The sequence below is a fragment of the Amblyraja radiata genome, chromosome 3 (genome assembly GCF_010909765.2).
Source record: "Amblyraja radiata isolate CabotCenter1 chromosome 3, sAmbRad1.1.pri, whole genome shotgun sequence".
NCBI lineage: Eukaryota > Metazoa > Chordata > Chondrichthyes > Rajiformes > Rajidae > Amblyraja > Amblyraja radiata.
The window spans coordinates 28,128,899-28,150,507 of record NC_045958.1 but is presented as its reverse complement, the minus strand read 5'-3'; the positions used below and the strand labels follow the sequence as shown (position 1 = coordinate 28,150,507).

At 42.1% G+C, this 21,609-nt stretch overlaps 1 protein-coding gene across 1 annotated transcript in view; it reads right to left on the bottom strand.

Annotated features, from left to right (window-relative positions):
* LOC116970877 (synuclein alpha interacting protein) overlaps positions 1-11,882 on the bottom strand; it is a 68,815-nt gene extending 56,933 nt beyond the window's left edge. The window contains exon 1 of the mRNA XM_033017501.1: positions 11,614-11,882. Coding sequence (XP_032873392.1) covers positions 11,614-11,667 — 54 coding nt within the window. The 5' untranslated portion in view covers positions 11,668-11,882. The remainder of the gene's footprint in view (positions 1-11,613) is intronic.
* Positions 11,883-21,609: the final 9,727 nt, after the last annotated feature.

The window sequence follows — 21,609 nt, the reverse complement described above, 5'->3', positions numbered from 1 at the left end:
AGTATGAAGAACCACCAGCATTTTGCCCAAGGGACTGTCCAGGATCCGAGCATCAGCTCTTTCCATACTTTTGCAATCAGTGCACAGGCCCGGAATATAATGTTGCAAATAATGCGGCCTGCTGGAGTTTCTGTCCAGAATCACTGGATAGTTGTCAATAGGATCTGGCCCATTACTTGTTACCTCATACTTGCAAATTTGTGTCTACCAACACCAGAACTCAGTGCTGGAAGGCTTTCTACATCTGTCTCAGAAATAAAACAGCTTTCAAAGTAATAAATAATGTCCCATGTCACATTTCAGCTTCACACCACACTTGTGTATTGTATCTGTGAAGTCTACTATTACACTACAATCGTTGCACTTTTGTACTTTTCTATGATTGTGCTCATCTATAGTATGATTTTGATGTCGCCAAACGGAAAGCAGGGGCTCTGATCCAAGCGGAAGAGAACGACCAGCGACCGCTGTGAGTCCCCATCGCATCGCCAGTTCCAGCCCTTTCTCTCTGGTCCCCCTCGCTGGCTCCTGCCCTCGTCCCCCGTGATACTCCCCTCTCCCCCATGGCTCTGCTCCGTCTTTTCTCTGAGCTCTCACCCCCTTCCCCCCCCCTCCCCCACCCACACAACCCCTCCTCGCTCACACACCCCCTCCCCCACCCACTCAACCCCCCCGCCCACACACTCCCTTCCCCCAACCCCCCTGCCCTCAGCTCCCCCCCTGCCCAAACACCCATACCCCCCCTCCGCCCACACCACCCAGAATCACCCCGCCCACACATACCCCCCCTCCCACACAACCCCCCCTGCCCACACACCCCCTTCCCCCCTACCCGATGAGAAGGCAGGAGAATGGGATTAGGAGAGATAGATAAGGCATGATTGAATAGCGGACAATGGGCAAAATGGCCTAATCTGCTCCTGTCACATGATCTTATGATCTATTTTCATAGTTATGGTACATCAGAGATGTGCAGTCAATGGATATAACAGAGGGGATTAGACACTCAGTTTGGCTGTTACAAACACCTATCACAGCTCTGGTGATGTGAAGATTCAACCATTCAATGCATATATAAGAGTTGTTCCTCTGGGGTTGTGTACTTGTTTCTTTAATGAAATAGGGTCTTGAATTTTGATAAGGTTGTGTCTCAAGCATTTAATTAGAAGGATTTCTTGGACTTTTGATTGGCAAAGAAGGGTCAAGGAAAGCTAAATCTTTCCAGAGGTTTGTATCCTTTGCAACCATGGCATTGAAATCACCCCTAGTTTGTTTTTCTCCCTCTGAGATATGGTTCAGGGCATTCAAGATCAGAGTAGGTCCTCTTTGGTTTATTCCAGACCTTCCAGGAGTATAGAAGTTGGGAGGTCATTTTTCAGTTATAATATTAGACTGCATTTAGAGTAATGTGTTCAGTTCTGGGCACCATGTTACAGGAAAGATGTTGTCAAGTTGGAAAGGGTACAGAGAATATTTACGAGGATGTTGCCAGGACTAGAGGGGTTGAGCTAGAGGGAGCGATTGAGCAGGCTAAGATTCTATTCCATGGAGTGCAGGAGGATGAGGGGCGATCGTACAGAGAAGTATAAAATCATGAGAGGAATAGATCGGTTAGACGCACAGAGTCTCTTGCCCAGAGTAGGAAAATCAAGAACCAGATTTTTCTGGTTTAAGGTGAGGGGGGGTAAGGTGAGGTAAGGTTAAATAGGTTTAAGGTGAGGGGGGAAAGATTTAATCATTTAGACAGGTACATGGATAGGACAGGTTTAGAGGAACATGGGCCAAATGCAGGCAGGTGGGACTAGTGTAAATGGGATATGTTGGCCGGTGTGAGCAAGTTGGGCCGAAGGGCCTGTTTCCACACTATGATTTTATGTGATATCCTGCCCAGAATAGAGCTGATGAAAGGATGCAATGACAGCATGTCTGAATGCCTGGGTAATGTTCAGGTCTGCCACTTTTGGGGTTGACCAACATTGTCTTGACCCTCCAGATTAGAAACTTCATATTTAGGTATGGGGTCTGTGATACGTGTCAAATCAAATGTGATTTATTTGAATCACATACAGGTACACTGCTTAAAGGGCTCAAAAAACATATGACAGTTAGACCACATGGGATCCAAGGAGAAATAGCTGACTGGATAGAAAATTGGCATTGTGGAAGGAAGCAGAGGGTGATGGTGGAAGGTTGCTTTTCGGGCTGGAGGCCTGTGACTAGTGGTGTGCCTCAGGGTTGGACCCATTACTGTTTGTCATCAATAGCAATGATAGGGTGGTCAAGAAGGCTTTCAGCACATTGGCCTTCATCAGATTGGGTAAATGCAGAGCCTTTTGCCCAAAGTAAGGAAATCAAGAACATAAGGACATATCTTTAAGGTGAGGGGGGAAAGATTTACTAGGAACCTGCGGGATATCTTTTTTTCCCCCCCCACACAAACGGTGGTGAGTATATGGAACAAGCTGCCAACAAGGAGATAATTGAGGCAGGTACTATCATAACATTTAAAAAACATTTGGATTGATGTTGGGCTTTTCCCAAGGGCCATCGATAAGATAGATTTAGAGGGTTATGGGCCAAGTGTGGGCAGGTGGGTTTAGTGTAGTGTATGTTGGTCAGCGTGGGCAAGTTGGGCCAAAGGGCCTGTTTCCATGCTGTGACTCCATAAATCAAGATAGCTGATTCAACATCATGACTGATCCAGTGCTTAATAATGCTCTGATTTGAATTACTCTTTGGAAAACGTTAACAATTCTTCACTAGCCATGTAATATGTCTGTGTTAACAAAAGCAAAAGCATCTCTTAGGTTATTCAAATCAAGTTCCCCTAATTTTAACAAAGTTTCAACTTTCCATTTAGCTCAAAGTGTAATATTATTTCTGTTCAAACCACTAAACTACACTGTCACATCTTGCACACTATAAAGCAAAAGCTCAAACAAATCAAATTCAAAATAGCAGTGTATGGAAATGCTTGATCAGACCTATGATTCATTTTGGCAGGAATCCTGAAAACATTCAAATTTTTGATGTTTTGGGATTACAAAAATTCAGACTAGCAATCTTCTACTGTATTTGTTTCTTTTCCCTGTCAAGCATAATGGTACAGTGGCTAGTCTCATCCAGATTTGTCATTTGTCATCCTTGGCATGGAAAATCTGTCATAAATCTTGGTGCCCCGCAAACTAATGCACATTTGGCCACACAAGACATTCTTGTGCAATAGTTGCAGAATTCAAACTCTTATTCCCTACTAAGTGAAATCTAGTTAGACAACTGCATTAGATTGCAATAATAAACAGACCAGATATATATTAATCATCTTTGAGAAACTATTCACCATTCATTCGGCAATCTGTTTCAAGTAAAAACATATTTATACTTAAATAAATACTTAAACATATGTCTACATCTTGGTTATGAGGCTTACAATACTCAACTGAAGCTGAAAGGCTTCACATCATGGATACTGAAATTGCAAAAAGGGATTTAAAACATGATCATCGTGAGTTTTTTCATTACTTTCAATGTATTTTCAAAAGGCTGAGTTGGTGGCTTCTAAACTAACTAAGGAATCATTGTCTGAAGAATGGTCTTGACCTGAAACGTTACCCATTCCTTCTATCCGGAGACGCTGCCTGGCCTTGTGTCTATCCAAGGAGTCATTGAGTTAGGTCCTTCGGCCTTACTCGTCCATGTTGACCAAACTACCTGACTACACTAATCCCATTTGTTAGCGCCTGGCCCATATCCGTTCATATCTTTTCTATCCACGTACTTTCCCAAGTGTCTATTGAATGGTATAACTGTACCAGTTTCTATTACTCCTCTACAGCTTGCTGCAAATACACACCACTCTCTGTGAAAATGTTGCCCCTCTGGTCCCCTTTAAATCTTTTACCTTAAGAGACATTGGTCGGAAAGGTTTAGAGGACTATGGGGTAAATGTGGGCAGGGGAACCCAAATGTGGGCAAGTTGGGCCGAAGTGCCTGTTTTCTTGTTGTATGACTTTGACTTGGCCCTCTAGTTTAAACTCTCCTATCCTGGGTAAAAGGCTGTGGTTATTCACTTTATCCATGCTTTTCATGATTTTGTATACCACTATAAGGTCATAGGCTCCAGGGAAAATAGACCCATCCTATCCAGATTTTTCTTGAAACTCAAATCTTCCAGACTTACCAACATCCTTATAAATTTCATCCATACCCATTCCAGTTTACTGCCATCCGTCTTATAACAGGGTGACCAGAACTACACACAATACTCCAAATATAGTCGTACAAAAGTCTTGTGCAGCTGTAACATGACATTACCACTCCTAGATACAAAACACTGAATGATGAAGGCAAGCATGCCAGATACCTTCTTCACTGCTCCCGTTTACCATTTTCAGGGAACTATATACTAGCACCTCTTGGTCTCTTCATTCCACAAGTCTCCCCATGATCCTTATTGTGCAAGTCCTGCCGTAGCTTGTCTTACCAAAATGAAATACCTTGCATTTATCTAACTTCACTACAGCTCCCATTCCCCAGTCCATTTGATTAAAAATACCATTGCAACCTTAGATAACCGTCTTCACTGTGCACTATGTACCAATTTTAGTGTCATTCACAAACTAACGAATCATGCCATCTATAGGCACTCCCAAATTGTTCATGTAAATAACAATCAACAGCAGACCCCACGCCAGTGCGGCATACCATTGATTAATGGCTTTGAATCTGATAAACATCCCTCTACCACCTACTTGCCCTCCACCAATGTAAGGCTAGGCTCACCAGTCTGTAGTTCCCAGGATTTTTGAGACACCCTTTCTTAAATTGAGGCACAACATTATCCACCCTCCAAATTTTCTGGCCCCTCACCCATGGTTATCAATCCTTTTTTTGTTTAAAAAGAGGCAAAGAATTTTCATCCAAACTATGTACTCCATAAAGCTTTATTATTTCTTCATATTTAATTGCTTTAATTAACTTTTTGCCAATTCCTAAACATGGAAAAGAGAATAAGATTGTCCTAGTAATAGGAAACGGGGCACATCAAATTCAGTTAACTACTGCTCAATCATCAAGGTGTCAATGGGTCATCAGTGCTGTGGAGTAGCGGTTATTCACTAATAATTGCTCACCGTTGCCCATTTTGGTTTTTGTCCGAACCACTCTGCTCCAGACTCCAGCATAGCACAAACATAGGCAGCCTCACTTTGGAGGAACAGCACCTCATATTTTGCTTGGGTAGCTTACAAGCCAACGGTATGAACGTTGAAATCTCTAATGTTAGGTAACTTCTACAAACAATTCCCGCTCCAACCATGCCGCTTCATCCACTAAAAATCGGTAAACTCATTCCATAGTTCGCAATAATATCCCTCTTGGGATCAAACCACCCCTAATCTACAAGCGACCTATGAGGGAATCTGTTGTCAGCCCTGATTTGTCCTGGTGTTTTCTTGCTTCAATGCTTCCCCCTTACTACAATCAGTCTGAAGAGGGGTACCGACGCGTAACATCGCCTGTCCATCTTCTCCCGCAATGCTGCTTGACCTGCTGAGTTAGTCTAGCATTTTATGTCTATCTTTGGTGTAAACCAGCATCTGCAGTTTCTTTTTATTACAAACATGGACCATGGCGAATGACTCTCCACAGTTTTTCCACCATACACAAGACATGTTAGAATGTGATAGAGGCAATCAATTTGTCTAAGTGACTACTCCTCCGTCATATGCTAAATTAATACCTTATCCTCTTCCCACCATTTATTTATTTATTTATTTATTCTATCGGTTATTGTGTACCAGCTATGAAATGATCTGTCATTACTTGTCCAGGTTATACAAATGGCATTTCCCAAATATGTGACTTCTCATGCCAAGGTGGTCAAAGACTTGTGCATGGAACCACACCTGTGCGTTCATCTTCAAGTTGTCATTCCTGCATTTTCTCCAGGAACTCACAACCCAACAACACTGTAGAGGTACCTACACCAGAAACAAGACAGCAGTTCAACAAATTTGCTCACCCCTCATTTATCAGGGACTGGGAAAAAGTCTTGGCCTTGCCAGCAATGCCATTACCAAGAAAAAACCTTTGCACTATGGATACGAGTTTCAATATCCTGATATCTGCAGCTGCATGGCATCCATTCATTGAACATATCTCTATCACTATTTCTATCTCTATCACTAAAACTCTCATCTTGTTTGCCCGGTTTGTATTTGCGCAAAAACAGTACACGATAGCACTCCAATTTTTGGCATACCTTGCTTGCCATTGTCTTGTAAATTAAACAAGTTTCGTTCAGATAGATGGTATATTTCATGTTATTGACATTTGAAACTTTAAAGAAATAGCGCCCCCACTTGCCGTCTTTACTTGACAGGTGTCACAAAGGATACCCCACGGTTACAATGGTGACCTGACGGCTCCACGGGTAAGTTTCCCTCTATTTTCATTTCTGCCACCCCCCCCCCATCCTGGGCTGGGGGGGCGGGGAGATGCCACACCGGGTACCCTTGGCCTCTCCTTCCCCCGGCTCCAGGACGCTCGCCCCCCCCCCCACACTCCCGACAGCCCCGCCTCAAACCTTCCCCCTCCCCCAGATACTTGCCCCTCCCCCCCCCCCACCCCCCCCCCCCCGACAGCCCCTGCCACAAACCCTGCTCCTCCTCCAGGACGCTCGCCCCCCCGACAGCCCCCACCTCAAGTACAACTTCATCGCTGCCCTGCTGGGGAAAATGGGGCCCGCGGTGGTTTACATCGAGAACCTGGGGAGGTGAGGAGGGAGACTGGGAGGGATTGAGGGAGAGGATGGGGTAGGGAGGGAGAGGCAGGGATAAGTGGGGGAGGCGAGGAGGGAGAGTGGGGGAGGAGGGGGCATAAAGGGAGAGGAAGGGGGTAGGGAGAGGAGAGGGGTTATGGAGGGAGGGAGTGTCTAAGTGTAGGGGAAAGGAGAGGAAGGGAGAGGTGAGGGAGGGAATGGGGGAGGGGAGGAGGACAGGTGAAAAAAGAGGGAGGGTGAAGAGGGAGTGCTGGGGGATGAGGGGGAATGCAGGAGGATAGTGATAAAAAGAGGGATAGCGAGGCGCAGTTGGGGGAGGGATGCCGTGATGGTGGGGTACAGTTGGGGGAGGGCTATAGACAAAAGACAATAGGTGCAGGAGTAGGCCATTTGGCCCTTTGAGCCAGCACCGCCATTCAATGTGATTATGGCTGATCATCCATAATCAGTACCCCGTTCCTGCCTTCTCCCCATTTCCCCTGACTTTAAGAGCCTTATCTAGCTCACTCTTGAAAATATCCAGAGAACCGTAGAAACATAGAAGATAGGTGCAGGAGGAGGCCATTCGGCCCTTCGAGCCAGCACTGCTATTCATTGCGATCATGGCTGATCGGCCCCAATCAATAACCCGTGCCTGCCTTCTCCCCATAACCTTTGATTCCACTAGCCCCTAGAGCTCTATCTACCAGGCTCAACCGACCTCCAACGTCCAACGGCAGAGAATTCCACAGACTCACAACTCTCTGTATGAAAAAGTGCTTCCTCATCTCCATTTTAAATGGCTTGCCTCTTATTCTTAAACTGTGGCCCTTGGTTCTGGACTCACCCAACATCAGGAACATGTTTCCTGCCTCTAGCGTGTTCAAACCCTTAATAATCTTATATGTTTCAATAAGATTTCCTCTCATCCTTCTAAATTCCAGAGTGTACAAGCCCAGCCGCTCCATTCTCTCAGTATATGACCGTCCTGCCATTCCGGGAATTAACATTGTGAACCTACGCTGCACTCCCTCAATAGCAAGAATGTCCTTCCTCAAATTTGGAGACCAAAACTGCACACAATACTCCAGGTGTGGTCTCACTAGGGCCCTGTACAACTGCAGAAGGACCTCTTTGCTCCTATACTCAACTCCTCTTGTTATGAAGGCCAATATGCCATTCGCTTTATTCACTGCCTACTGTACCTGCATGCTTACTTTCATTGAACAAGGACCATTGTACTTCCCCTTTTCCCAACTTGACACCATTTAGATAATAATCTGCCTTCCTGTTTTTGCTACCAAAGTGAATAACCTCACATTTATCCACATTAAATTGCATCTGCCATGCATCTGCCCACTCACCCAACCTGTCTAAGTCAACCTGCATCCTCATAGCATCCTCCTCACAGTTCACACTGCCACCCAGCTCTGTGTCATCTGCAAATTTGCTAATGTTACTTGTAATCCCTTCATCTAAATCATTAATATATATTGTAAATAGCTGCGGTCCCAGTACCGAGCCGTGCGGTACCCCACGAGTCACTGCCTGCAATTCTGAAAGGGACCCGTTAATCCCTGCTCTTTGTTTCCTGTCTGCCAACCAATTTTCCATCCATGTCAGCACTCTACCCCCAATACCATGTGCCCTAATTTTGCCCACTTATCTCCTATGTGGGACCTTATCAAATGCTTTCTGAAAGCCCAAATACACTACATCCACTGGCTCTCCCTTGTCCATTTTCCTAGTTACATCCTCAAAAAATTCCAGAAGATTAGTCAAGCATGATTTCCTCTTCATAAATCCATGCAGTGACTCGTGTCACATCAGGGATCTCAGGCATCACAACGGGAACCCCTCAGCCGTGCCAGCGCAGTTGGGGGCTATGGGTGAGTGGTGGAATATTGTGTAGGGGGAGCGGGACCCAACGGGTCCCACTTGGGTCTAGTTTAACATTAAAAACTAAAAAGTAGCTTTAAAAAAAATTAAATCAATTTTTCAAACAACCTTTTTGATCCAATAAGATCTACATAAAAGCAAAATAAATTTGCATTTATTAGTTCAATACATACATAAATCAACCAAAACAGGGACAAGTCCTAAATACAGGATTTAAAATTTGTCCCTCAGTTTTGTTTGGGCAAGAAGTTTTTTTAAAAACACATTTTAGACACAAGGACATTATGTTCAAATGAAAACAGCCTTAAGACAAAAAAATTCAAAACAATTTACTAAAATTATTTAGCTACAAGAGGGCTGAGAAAATAACATTATCTGAACATACTCCAAGAAAATAGATAGCATAATGTTGTGAGCACAGTAATGCGAGAACAGCTACAGACTGTCTGGAGCCATTTGAGAAAAAAGAGTAACAATTATTTCACCACTAGAGGTCAGCTCTCCACAGGAAAAAAAAAGATTTTTTACAACAGGTTATTTATTAATTATCATAAAATGCATCTAAACTTTTCTTTCCACACAAAAACACATAGGAGATAAGAAATATTTCACAATTAAAAACAGTAGCAGCAAAATGTGCCTTGTGAAAATTTAAATAAATTAGAAGTGTAAAACAACTGTCAAATTATTACATTGCAATTGCTCCTTCAATTTGTATGAAAGAATACTACCCAGTAGTATGAAAAACAGATGACTGCCTTTTATAAATGGAAAATTCACATTTATAAGATCATTGTCTATAAAACATCAAGATTTTGCAGAATAACATACTTAACTAGCCGAGCAGTTTGTACACTTAAGGAGGATATGGCACAAGGGATATTCAGCGTGGCATCGTGCGTGGGAAATCATGCCTCACAAATTTGATTGAGTTTTTTGAAGAGGTGACTGAGAAGATTGACAGGGGCAGGGAAGTGGACATACTCTACATGGCCTTTAGCGTCAAAGCATGATACCTTATAGTCATAGAGTGATACAGCGTGGAAACAGGCCTTTCAGCCCAGCTTGCCCACATTGGCCAACATGTTCCAGCTAAGCCAATTCCACCTGTGTACATTTGGCCAGTATCCCCCCAAACCTGTCCGATCCATGCACCAGTCTAACTGTTTCTTAAATATTGGAATAGTCCCTGCCTCAACTACCTCCTCTGGCAGCTTGTTCCATACCCTCACCACTATTTGTGAAAAAGTGTTGGTAGGTCAGAGAATAGTAGTGGGATATCATTTTTCAAGCTTCCAGCACATTGTGCGGCAGAAGCACCCAGTTCGCTGCAGCCTGCAGGGGAACCCGCCAAGCAGGCCACAGGTCGAAGGACCCAGTGGATCGCTGTCTGCAGGGAGATAGCCACCGTGCCGGCCACTGATCAGAGGACCCGGCGCACTGCAGCCTATGAAGAGAGAGCCTGTAGGTCGAGGACTGGGAGAAAGCCAGTTGTCCTCCGAATATCAGAGACTGGGAGGATGGAACAAGTGACGACGACGACGACAAGAGTTGCGTGGACCAAGGACGGTAGGAGAGGGAACCAGGGTCTGGCCTACCGCACCCCCAAAGTTGGCTGTGGGAGGTGCCCACAGGGCACTAAGGTGGACGGGTGAGGAGAAGGACGTTGCATCCAAGGAAGGCGATGTGTGGAGGCCCGCAGCAACCTGGGCTTGCCTCATTCAGCACTGTTCATAACAACGAGAGCGTGGATAGGGCTTTGAAAATGGCGCCTCTTGCATGCGGGCTCAGTAGACTATTTCTGTACATTTGGTAATCAAGGATGTGCTTAGGTATAGGAATACTGTATTGGACTTTATGCAAGAAAATAACTTCACTGTGCGTTTGAATATGTGACAATAAAAGCACCATTGAACCATTGAAATTGGTGAGCTGTGATCAGCAGAGAGCGGTGCTGAATCTACCGTTGTTTGTCATTTATGTTGACATTTTGGATGAGAACATTGTTGGCATGATTAGGAAGCTTGTGGTGATATTAAAATTTTAGTCTAGTGGACAGTGAAAAAGGTTATTTAAGAATACAAGATTTATAACAACTGCAAAAGTGGGCCATGGAATGGCAGATGGAATTTAACTTGGCGAGGTGTGAAGTTTTGTGTTTTGTTAAACGGACTTGCATAGTTTGCACAGTTCTGGTTACTGACCTATAGGAAGGATGTCATTAAGCTGTAAACAGTGTGAAAATGATTCACAATGATGAAATAGGGACAGGAGGGCATGAGTTATAAGGACTGGTTAAAACGTGGCATTTTCTTGCACCACAGGTGACTGAGTGGTGTCCTTATGAAGGTATACAAAATCATGAGGGGCATGGTTAGTCTTTTTAGCAGGACACGGGAGCCAAGAACTAGAGGGCATAGATAAAAGATGAGAAAGGATAGATTTAAAGGAACCTTTGGGGAAGTTGTTTCACACAGAGGGTATATGGAACAAACTGTCAGAGGAAGATATATATGTGGTACAATTACAACTTTAAAAAGGCATTTATTTGGATACATGAATAAGAAAGGTTTATAAGGATATGGGCCATATGCAGGCAAGGGATATTAGCTCAGGAAGGCATCTTAGTCTGAATGGAATAACTCTATGACAATGCATTCTAGGTTAAATAAAACAGTTATATTTAAAATGGCATGCCAAAGATTGTTGCATTTGATTCTAAATTTTCATGACTTGAGTTTGTTCATTTTATTTAATCCATTATTAAGGAGCTGAGATTAAAATGGAGTACTGGAGGATCAAAAATAATTTGTAAAGATATATGAATATGTATGAAACATGAAAAACTATTTGCTCTGCCAAAGTTTGCATTTCTAATCTTATTGCAGTAAGTTCCTCCAAAAATTTAATATCTTTTTAAGATAAAAATACAAAGAAAAATAAACATTTCTTACCGTATCATCACTAAAATCTATTGCATCCAAATCTAAGTACTCAGGAATATCCATTGTACATCAAAGCACATTTTGGATTACAGTGGACCAAGAATGACAATCTGAAAAGATAAAAGTCACATTGTGAAATGGGGCAATTAGTTAAAAAATTCCTGCAACATATAAGTAGTCACTCCAAGCAAAACAAATGGAGATATTCCTAAACATTCTCTTCATGAAAGTAACACAGATTATTTGAAAATGATCATTGGCCAGGACACAGAAAGAATGTCCTGATGTTTGAAAAATTGGACTCTCAAGAGTCAAGAGAGTTTAATTGTTGCATATACCGAAACAGAACAATGAAATTCTTACTTGCAGCAGCACAACAGGTTTGTAAACACAGCACTCAATGGATAATATAATAAACTAAAACTAAATAAGTTTAATAAATAAAAAAGCACAATATACTGCAAAACAAAATAAACGCCAAAGTCCCTAGTGTAGGGGTGGGGAACCTGCGGCCTTCTAGGCCATTGAGAGCGGCCTTTTGAAGTTTCTTGGATGCAGCCTTATTAGATTCCAGTTAACTTAAAGCGGCATTCCAACATGAAAAGGTTCCCCACCCCTGCCCTAGTGCAACCAAGACAGTTCGTTGTTTAGTTGGAATTTGTAGTCTTTAATAGCCTGATGTCTGTTGGGAAGGAGCCGTTTCTGAACCCGGACATCACAATGTCCAGACTCCGATACCTTCTTCCTGATGGCAGAAGTGAATTGAGAGCGTAGGCAGGGAGGTATGGGTCCTTGATGATGCTGGCTGCCTCTTTGAGGCAGCACTTCCTATAGATCCTTTCAATGGTGGGGAGGTCAGTACCCGTGATGGATCAGGCAGTATTCACCACATTTTGTAATCTCCTTCATTCCTGGCCATTCAAGTTACCAAACCAGAAAGTGATGCAACCAGTCAATATGTTCTCTGCCACACACCTGTAGAAGTTCAGGAGAAGAGTCGTTGACATACTGATTTCTCCCCAATCCTTTATGGAAGTAAAGGTGTTGATGGAGCGAAGGAAATAGGCAAAGTTTCGGGTCAAAACCCTTCTTCAGATCAGTCTGAAGAAGGGTTTTGACCCGAAACATTGCCTATTTCCTTCGCTTGATACATGTTGCCTCACCCGCTGAGTTTCTCCAGCATTTTTGTCTACCTTCGATTTTCCAGCATCTGCAGTTCCTTCTTAAACAAGGTGTTGATGGGCTTTTCTTTATGATTGCATCAATGTACAGGGTCCAGAACAGATCTTCATAGATATGCACATTCAGGAACAAAGTTGTTGATTCGCTTCACCACTGACCCATCAATGAAAATAGGTTTGTGGATCCTCTGGCTTTTTCTTCAATGTCGACAATCAGGTTGTTGGCTTTATTTACATTGAGAGAAAGGTTGTTCTGGCACCATTCAAATCAGATGATTGATCACCGCCATTTGAACCCTAAGACCCTGGGCAGCCACTTGAAATTTATGACTATCCCAAAAATGTTGTATACTTACGGTTGTATGTTACTGCTGCATGCAGCTACAAGAGTTCCTTCTGCAAATGCTAAACTCCTGAAGTCTAGCACAGTTTATCACCAGGGTTTTTGTTTATCTTTTTCCTGTTTTAGATTACCAGGGAATCTGACAGTGGAGCATAAACATCCAGTTTCTCAACTACTGCAGCTTGGAAAACCTGCTTCTAAGCCAACATTTTTAAAAGGGCAACCAGCTTTGCCTGGGCTTGTGGTTTAACTGGTTCTCATTAAGTTATTTATCCTCAGAATCCCTGCAGTCATGCACAACTTTACTCATTAGATGGAAGCCAAGTCATTTTAAAGAATGAATAAAGATAGTGATAAGTAGCCAGGATTTTGCCATAAATGCCATGTGCCTTTTCATGCCTTTTTTGATGATTTTGAATGAATGAATACGTTTATTGTCATTGCACAATACTGTGCAACGAAATTCCATTACATCTCCTCCGGTTAAAAAAATACAAACACGACAACCATTGACACATATGTACACTTATTAGTAAAATAATAAATAAGTATTTAAAATGAATTAAAAAGAATTTGGCGGCATTTCTTGGAATTACATTTTGCTTCCCCAGTGTTCTCTGTTGGAATTAAGCTCTTTTATCGCACATGGGTAGAAACTATTTTTTAGTCTACCGGTGCGAGCCTTCAGAGTCCTGAATCGCCTCCCAGAGGGTAGCAGAGTGAAAAGGTGGTTGGCAGGGTGGGATGTGTCCTGCTTGATATTTGTGGCCCGGCGAAAGCATCGGGCCCTATATATATCATCCAAGGAGGGCAGTTGAGCGTTTGTAATGCTCTGTGCAGTTTTTATAATTCCCTGCAGCGCCCTCCTCTCCGCCACAGTACAGCTAGCAAACCACACCAGGATTCCATAGGAGAGGATACTTTCCACGGCGCATCGGTAGAAGGACAGCAGCAGCAGCTGTGAGACGTTTGCTCTCCGCAGAGACCTCAGGAAATACAGCCGCTGATGTGACTTCTTCACGAGAGTGACGGTGTTCATTTGCCATTTGAGGTCCTGGGAGATGTTTATTCCAGGATAATGCCTTTACCAGGATAATGCCTTTTTCATGATCGAGTGCCTAAATCAGTCTTTTTTTGCCACTTTACTAAAAGGTCGTACTATTTTCCCTAGTTGTACTGTGATTACAATGAGGTTTTGCATGTTAACGTTAATATTAATGTTATTATCAACGTGTTAACATAGTATAACTTACAAGAAAACTTTTACCACCAGGGCAAAACCAGGGTCTCCACCGTCGGTTAGTCATTTATTCGTGCCTCTGCCCCCTGGTTCAGATTTCACCAAGATCTACTTAAGAAAGAACTGCAGATGCTGAAAAAATCGAAGATAGACAAAAAATGCTGGAGAAACTTATCGGGTGAAGGAATATGCAACATTTCGGGTCTTCTGACTGATGTGGGGGGAGGGGGGTTGGGATAAAGAAAGGAAGATGCGGAGACAGTAGGACTAGAAGGAGAGCTGGGAAGGGGAAGGGGAGGGGGAGGGGGAGGAGGGAGAAGACAAGGGCTATCTAAAATTAGAGAAGTCAATGTTGATACCGCTGGGGTGTAAACTGCCCAAGCGAAATACCCAAGCTTGTCTCCTCACTACATTTACTGCTGGCTCCAGACGCAAATCTGAGTTTTTGAGTGATCTGTGCAAGGCATTCATTGATGCTGGAATTCCCCCGTGGAAATTGATGCTGGAATTCCACTGTGGAAATTGGAGAACAAACATCTCAGAAGTTTTTTAGAGAAATACACAGAGGAACGTATACCAAGCGAGTCATCATTACGGAAAAATTATGTTGACAGCAACTTCAACATTATTGTGCAGAAAATTAGAGATGAAGTTGCATGCAACAAAATATGGATCTCAATAGATGAGACAACCGATGCTATGGGGAGTTATGTTGCCAATGTGGTCATCGGTACATTGGAGGCAGGTCAACCATCAAAGGAGTATTTGTTGACATCGGAAGTATTGGAGGCCAAACTGCTCAACTATTGCTCAGTTGTTTACATCATCACTTGCTGTACTTTGGCTAGAAGGTATAAAACACGAGAATGTTCTTCTGTTTGCGACTTGAAGTTTTATTCCCCAAAATGTTGCATTTGACACGCTTAAGGACTTCATAGAATTGCCAAGCACATACATAGCTTGTTTCCAAATGACAATCGCCGAGTTTCCAATGTCAAGAAAATCTTCTCAAAGCACCGTCACGTAGGCGGTTGTTAAAGGAAATGGCATCCGAGATTCCGCTAACTCCTCAGCCCATTTTAACTAGGTGGGATACATGGCTCTCTGCTGTACTCTACTATGCTGGAAATTTTGAAAAGATAAAATAATTCATCAACTGTTTTGAAGAAGAATCTGCTGCAGTCAGGATCGTCAGTGAAATCATGCAGAAAAAGTCCCTCCTCCGTGATCTTGTGTTTATTGCTTCCAATTTTGCAAACTTCCCACATGCTATCACTTCCCTTGAGAAACGTGGTGAAACATTAGAGAATAACTTGCAGGTTTTCAACAAAGTACCTGACGATATTTGTAAAATTCCTGGCAATGTAGGTAAAGACGTACAAGGAAAATGTGAGAGTGATTTTAGCTAACAAAGATCTTGACGAAATAGAAAACATAGCTAAAGCTCTCAAAGGTAGTAATGCCCAAGATATTGACATGAATATATAGTCTGCAGCTTGTTTTGGGTATGCACCAGTGACCTCAGCTGAGGTAGAAAGAAGTTTTACACAACTGAAGCATATTCTGTCTGACAGACGGCATAGTTTAACATCAGATAATTAGAAAAAAACGCAAGCAATTATGTGCAACCAGGCTACTTTGGTCATTTAATATAGTGTGCCTTTATATTATGATTTTTAACCATATTTTGGTGGTGGAAATAAATGCCTTTTTCGTGCTTTTTTTGTAATTTTATTATGCCTTTTTGCCTGCCTATTTCAGAGTTTTTTTAGTGCCTAAACATCCTGGCTTTAGTGATAAACAAGGATCTGATCTCAGAAAATCAAGAAGCTTGCGTGGAGCAAAGATAAACCAAGGGTCGGAAAACATCAGAGTTTGTATACTGGGTATCAAACACTGATGGTAACATTGGGCAAAGTATAAATCAGGAAAGTGTAGATGGATGATGGCACAATAATCAGGGAGACAGTAATCTGTACATAAATCGGACAAACAAAATTAGTAGCAATAGAGTGGCTGATGAATTTTTGAATTGTGTACCAGATAGTTTTCTGGTATCGTTTGTTGAGGAACCAGTATTGTATGATGAGAACGGGTTAATGGAGGATCTAATAGTTAATTGTCTTTAGAAAAGGTTGATCATAATTTGAAAGAAGCTCTATATGAAGATTTAAAACTGTTTAGTTCAGTCTGAAAAATGTAAATAAAGCAGATAACAAAGACATGAGTTGGCAAAGGCAGAGGGGAAGGTCCATTTAAAAGTCTGAAAGTAAACCAGCAATGTATATAATGAAGAAGTAATACGTTAGTTACAAATAATATACATCCCTTCAAAGCAAAAATTAACAAGAAAAATGGTTTGTGTGGTTATTAATGGAGGCTAAAAATATAATTGGATCAAAAGAATATTATTGGATAAAAAGAATGCCATAACAAAAAAAAAGCAGCTTGAAAATTGGAAAATTTCCAGAATTTTAACAGGAAAATAAAATATAAGATCAGACCAGTGAAATCCTTAAATACAGAAGTTTCTATAGAAATGCAAAGTTCTGACCAGGATTGTATACAGTATGAGTAAATGTTCGAGTAAAGACTAGGCCAGAAAGTGGAGCAGTCAATGATCAGATCACAAATAGCGAGGGACATGCTTGGAGCTTACTTCTGCTCATTTGACACAGATTGCATAGGTATGTTACAATACTTACCTTCAGCGGCGCTGCAGTTCTGCCACTGGCCGTGTGCGCGATTTTGGCGCCTTTGAGGGGGGGGGGGCGCGGGGTTAAAACTCGTTTTTTTCCTACCTTGTCCTGGATTATATATTGTTGGAGTGCAAGCTTTTGCTAAGAATTGTTCCGACGGCCGTTCGATGTTTTTTTTTTGTTTTTTTTTAAATCGCCTGACAAGTTCAGCGCTGGAGTAATTTTAAAATCAGCTTCTAAAGCCGTCAACGCCGACAACGGGGACAGATTTCACGTACGGGACAGGTAAAGGAAAGCCGTTTATTTTATGTATAAAAGTGCTCCTTAAGATGCCTTTAATTCACATTTTACGTTGCGAAACGGTGATTTTTTCCGCCAAACGAACCGGCAGTATTTTTCCTGCCGATATGGGGTTTAAATTCACCGCAACCGCAACGTTCCAAATGATCGCGTTCCAGAAAAACCCACTCGCAGGATGATTTAAATGGCCATTAATTTACAGGTATTAAACATTAAACAAATTCCTTCCATTTGGCCTATAAATCCATGACAATGAGATTTAAAAATTATGTTATATTGTGAATTCTTGTGTGAATGTTATTTGGACTATTTAAAAATGTTAATCTATTCTTAAGAAATTGATAGATGTTTAGATCTAGTAATTGAATTTTGTAATTAGCTTCAATTAGGTAACTAACTAATTATATGCTTTAATTTCAAGTCATCTAAGTAAGATTGTTTCATATTTGTTTCAGAATGCTTCAATCTACAATAACTGAAATGTCTTTCAGTTCCCTTAATTTTTAAGGAAGTTATTGGCTTTTGACTGTCCTCGATCACAGCTTTTGAGTTAAGTCAATGGAAAAGCAATAGGGAACAAGATGCTAATGGTATGAAAATGGCCCAAACTTTTTTAATACTGAAGATATGAAAGTGAATTAGGTGTCAATTTAAACTTCTTTTTATGCTTTATCTGATGAGATAAATTACAGACTTGATTTATTAAATCTCAAAATGTTGTAACATTTCTAGATTGCAGGTGCTGGAACCTTGGACAAAATGCCAAAATGGCAGAGGAATTCAGTGGCTTACGCAGCATATCTGTGGAGGGAAATGAACAGACGATGTTTTGGGTCGAGACCCTTCTTTAAACTGATTGAGTAGGAGGAGAAAGCTGGAAAAGGGAGAGGGTGGGGATATCAAAATTTAATGTAATTCCCTTACAGACTGTGACAGGAGATATGATATTGAAGAATGAGGAAATGGCAGAGATATTAGGCAGTTTTTATCATCCAAAATTTCTTAAATTCTTGAGCAATTTCTACAGATTGGAAAGTAGCATACATCACAACTTGGTTTGGCAACTGGTCTGTCCAAGACCACAGAAAATTGCAGAGAGTTGTGATACAGCCAGGTCCACCATGTAAACCAGTCACCTCTAACCTTGTCTAAAGAAGGGTTTCGACCCGAAACGCCACCCATTCCTTCTCTCCAGAAATGCTGCCTGTCCTGCTAAGTTACTCTAGCATTTTGTGTCAATCCTCTAACCCCGTCTACTGCATCCAGTGTTTCCGATATAGGCTCCTGTACATTTGCAAAAACAAGCATAGATTTGGCGACTGTTTCGCTGAACACTTGCAGTCAGTTCATCAAAGCCTACTGGATCTCCTGGTCGCTGGCCATTGAAACTCCTCTTCTCATTTACTATGGTAACTAGTATTTCAATCTTACACCATTTTCTACTTGTGCTGACTTCATTCTCGACAAAATATTTCCAGCAAAGTTCTTCCAAGAAGGATCATTTCTGATTTAACCACAAAGCCCAACCATTATTAAGCTTGCCTGCATTCCGCAAGATACCAGCAAAATATTATATACAGCACGTGGAATTAAAATACATATTTGTACAACAATCATCTTATGTAAGTGGCAAGGGGTCTTCAAACAAAACATGCATTGACCCACCATGTGCCATCAGTTTAACACGCATTTCCTTAGCAAGCACCAAGAAATGATAAGCAGGTGAGCCTTATATAAGCTGTATCAGTGGCAGGGAAATTATTACAAACAGGGACAGGATAGATTTAGGTTTATTCTTGTCATGTGTACCCAGGTACAGTGAAAAGCTTTTGTTTGTGAGCTATCCAATTAAATAATACTATACATGTATACAATCAAGCCAAACACCACTACAAAAGGTAGAGTGAAGAGAAAAATACCAGAATGCAGAATATAGTTGCTCAGCAATGCAGTGCAACAGTTGCAGAGAAAAGATCCAATGACCATAATACAGCAGGATGGAAACAAAAAAAAATCAGGACTGCACCCGAGGTTATGGAAGGTCAGCTCAGAAGTTTGATAACAGAGGGAAAAAAAGTGTTCCCGAGTCTGGTGATTGGCACTTTCAAGCTTCTGTAACTTCTGTCCAACGGGAACAGGGAGAAGAAAAAATCGCTGGGAAAGGTCCTCGATCTACGTTGGCTACTACTACTCAAATCAACATGGTTTACATGGAGTCAGTGGTGGGGAGTCTGGTCTGTATGATGGACTGAGTTACATCCAGAACGTTGCAATTTTTTGTGGTCTTGGGGAGAACTGTTCCCAAACCAAGCTTTGATGCAACCCTTGTGTCCTTGTTGTCTAGGTGTTCCCGAGATGAGGTTAGGGCTAAAGAGATGGTGTCTGCTCTGGACCTATTGAAGCTAATGTGCGTCTTCACCAGTCTCTCGAAGCATTTCATGATGATGGATGTCGGAGCCACTGGATGGTACTTATTATATACCTTACTTTGGCATGATAGCGGTCTTCTTAAAGCAGGTGGGGACCACAAAATGGAGTAGTGAGAAGTTAAAAATGTCTGCAAATACTTCTGCTAGCTGGTTGGCGCAGATCCTGAGGATGTTACCAGCGGCACCATCTGGGCCAGTTGTTTTTGTGTATTCATTCTCAGGAAGGCTGATGTTGCATCTATCACAGTGGCTGTTGGTACAGGCGTACCTAAGACAGACGAGGCAGGTGATATCTTTCCACCAACCGTCTGTTTAAAGTAAGCTTAGACTGCATGGAGCTCATCGGGAAGGGACCGTTGTTGCCGGTGATACTGCTCGACTTGGATTTACTCGCATTTGGAAAAACATGTACTTATTAGGAACTGTCAGCATAGTTTTGTGTGGGGTAAGTCCTGTCTCAAAAATCTGATTCCATTTTTTTCAGGAAATGACTGAGATGATTGACAGAGTTAAGGCAGCATACATTGACTTTAGAAAGGGTTTGACAAGGTAGACAATTAAGTTACATGAAATTTATGGCGGATTGAGAAATTGGGACAAAATTGGCTTGGTCATAGTAAATAGGTGGTGGTGAAGGTGTGTTTCTCTGATTGAAGGGTGGTGACCAGTGATGTTTTGTAAGGATCAGTGCTGGGACCTCTTGTTTGTGATATGTATAAATGATCTGATGAAAAGACAGGTAGTCTGATTAGCATGTTTCCAGATGACATGAAAATTGGTGGAATTGGGGACAGCAAGGAAAGTTGTCAAATGAGTCAGTGGAATATAGATCAGATGGAAATTTAGGTGGAATAATGGAAGGGGTAGTTTAATCTGGACAAGTGTAAGGCGTTGTATTTAAGAGGTCAGATAAAAGACATATTGTACACAGCTGTACCCTTAAGAGAATTGATGTACAAAGGTTTGTTGGTGTGCAAGTCTCTCTGAAAGTGACAAACACAAGCGGACGGATCACTATATATGGTCTAGTTTATTTAGAATAATTGGTCTACAATCATGGTCTAGTTTCACTCAGTTATTGCATCCATTACTGTTTTTGTGACTTTTAATGTGCCAGTAAAGTTGTAGCAAATAAAAAAAATGTTCTAGTTCATATCCAATTCACAGGACAAGTAAATACTCCTGACTTTGTATTGTGTGCAGTTCTGGCTACTACACCATGAGAAAAATATGGAGACTTTGGAGAGGATGCAGATGAGATTCATCACAATGTTGCCTGGATTGGAAAATATTAGGTGCAAGGAAAGTTTTCACTGGATCATTGGAGGCTGAGAATCAATGCGATAAAAGTGTGGTGCCACCCGGTGGTTAGGTCACTTACTGTGCGAACCCTCAGCAATCGGGGGCAGGGTGACGTGACTGGGTTTGGCGGGAAGGAGTCGTCACGGGGTTAAGGGGTGTGCCCTGGTATATATAATGAACCCCTGGTTAACCTTCCCCCATTCGCCTGAGTGCTGATCTCATAACTGTTAATAAAGTTCCCTTTGTTTCACCACGCGTGGCTTGCTTATTCGCCCGCCATATAGGAGACCTCGACGATCCAAAATGGTCATTTTCGATGTAAACTATGGACGCAACCAACGATCAACCTCACCATCCCAAGGTCGCTGTCAATCCAGCCCAGCAGAATGCTGTCTCCCCGAAGCTGCCCATGTTCTGGACCTCGCAGCCCCAGGTGTGGTTCCAGCAGGCCGAGGCCCAGTTTCACATCCAACGCATCACTTCTGATGACACCCTGTATTATTATGTGGCC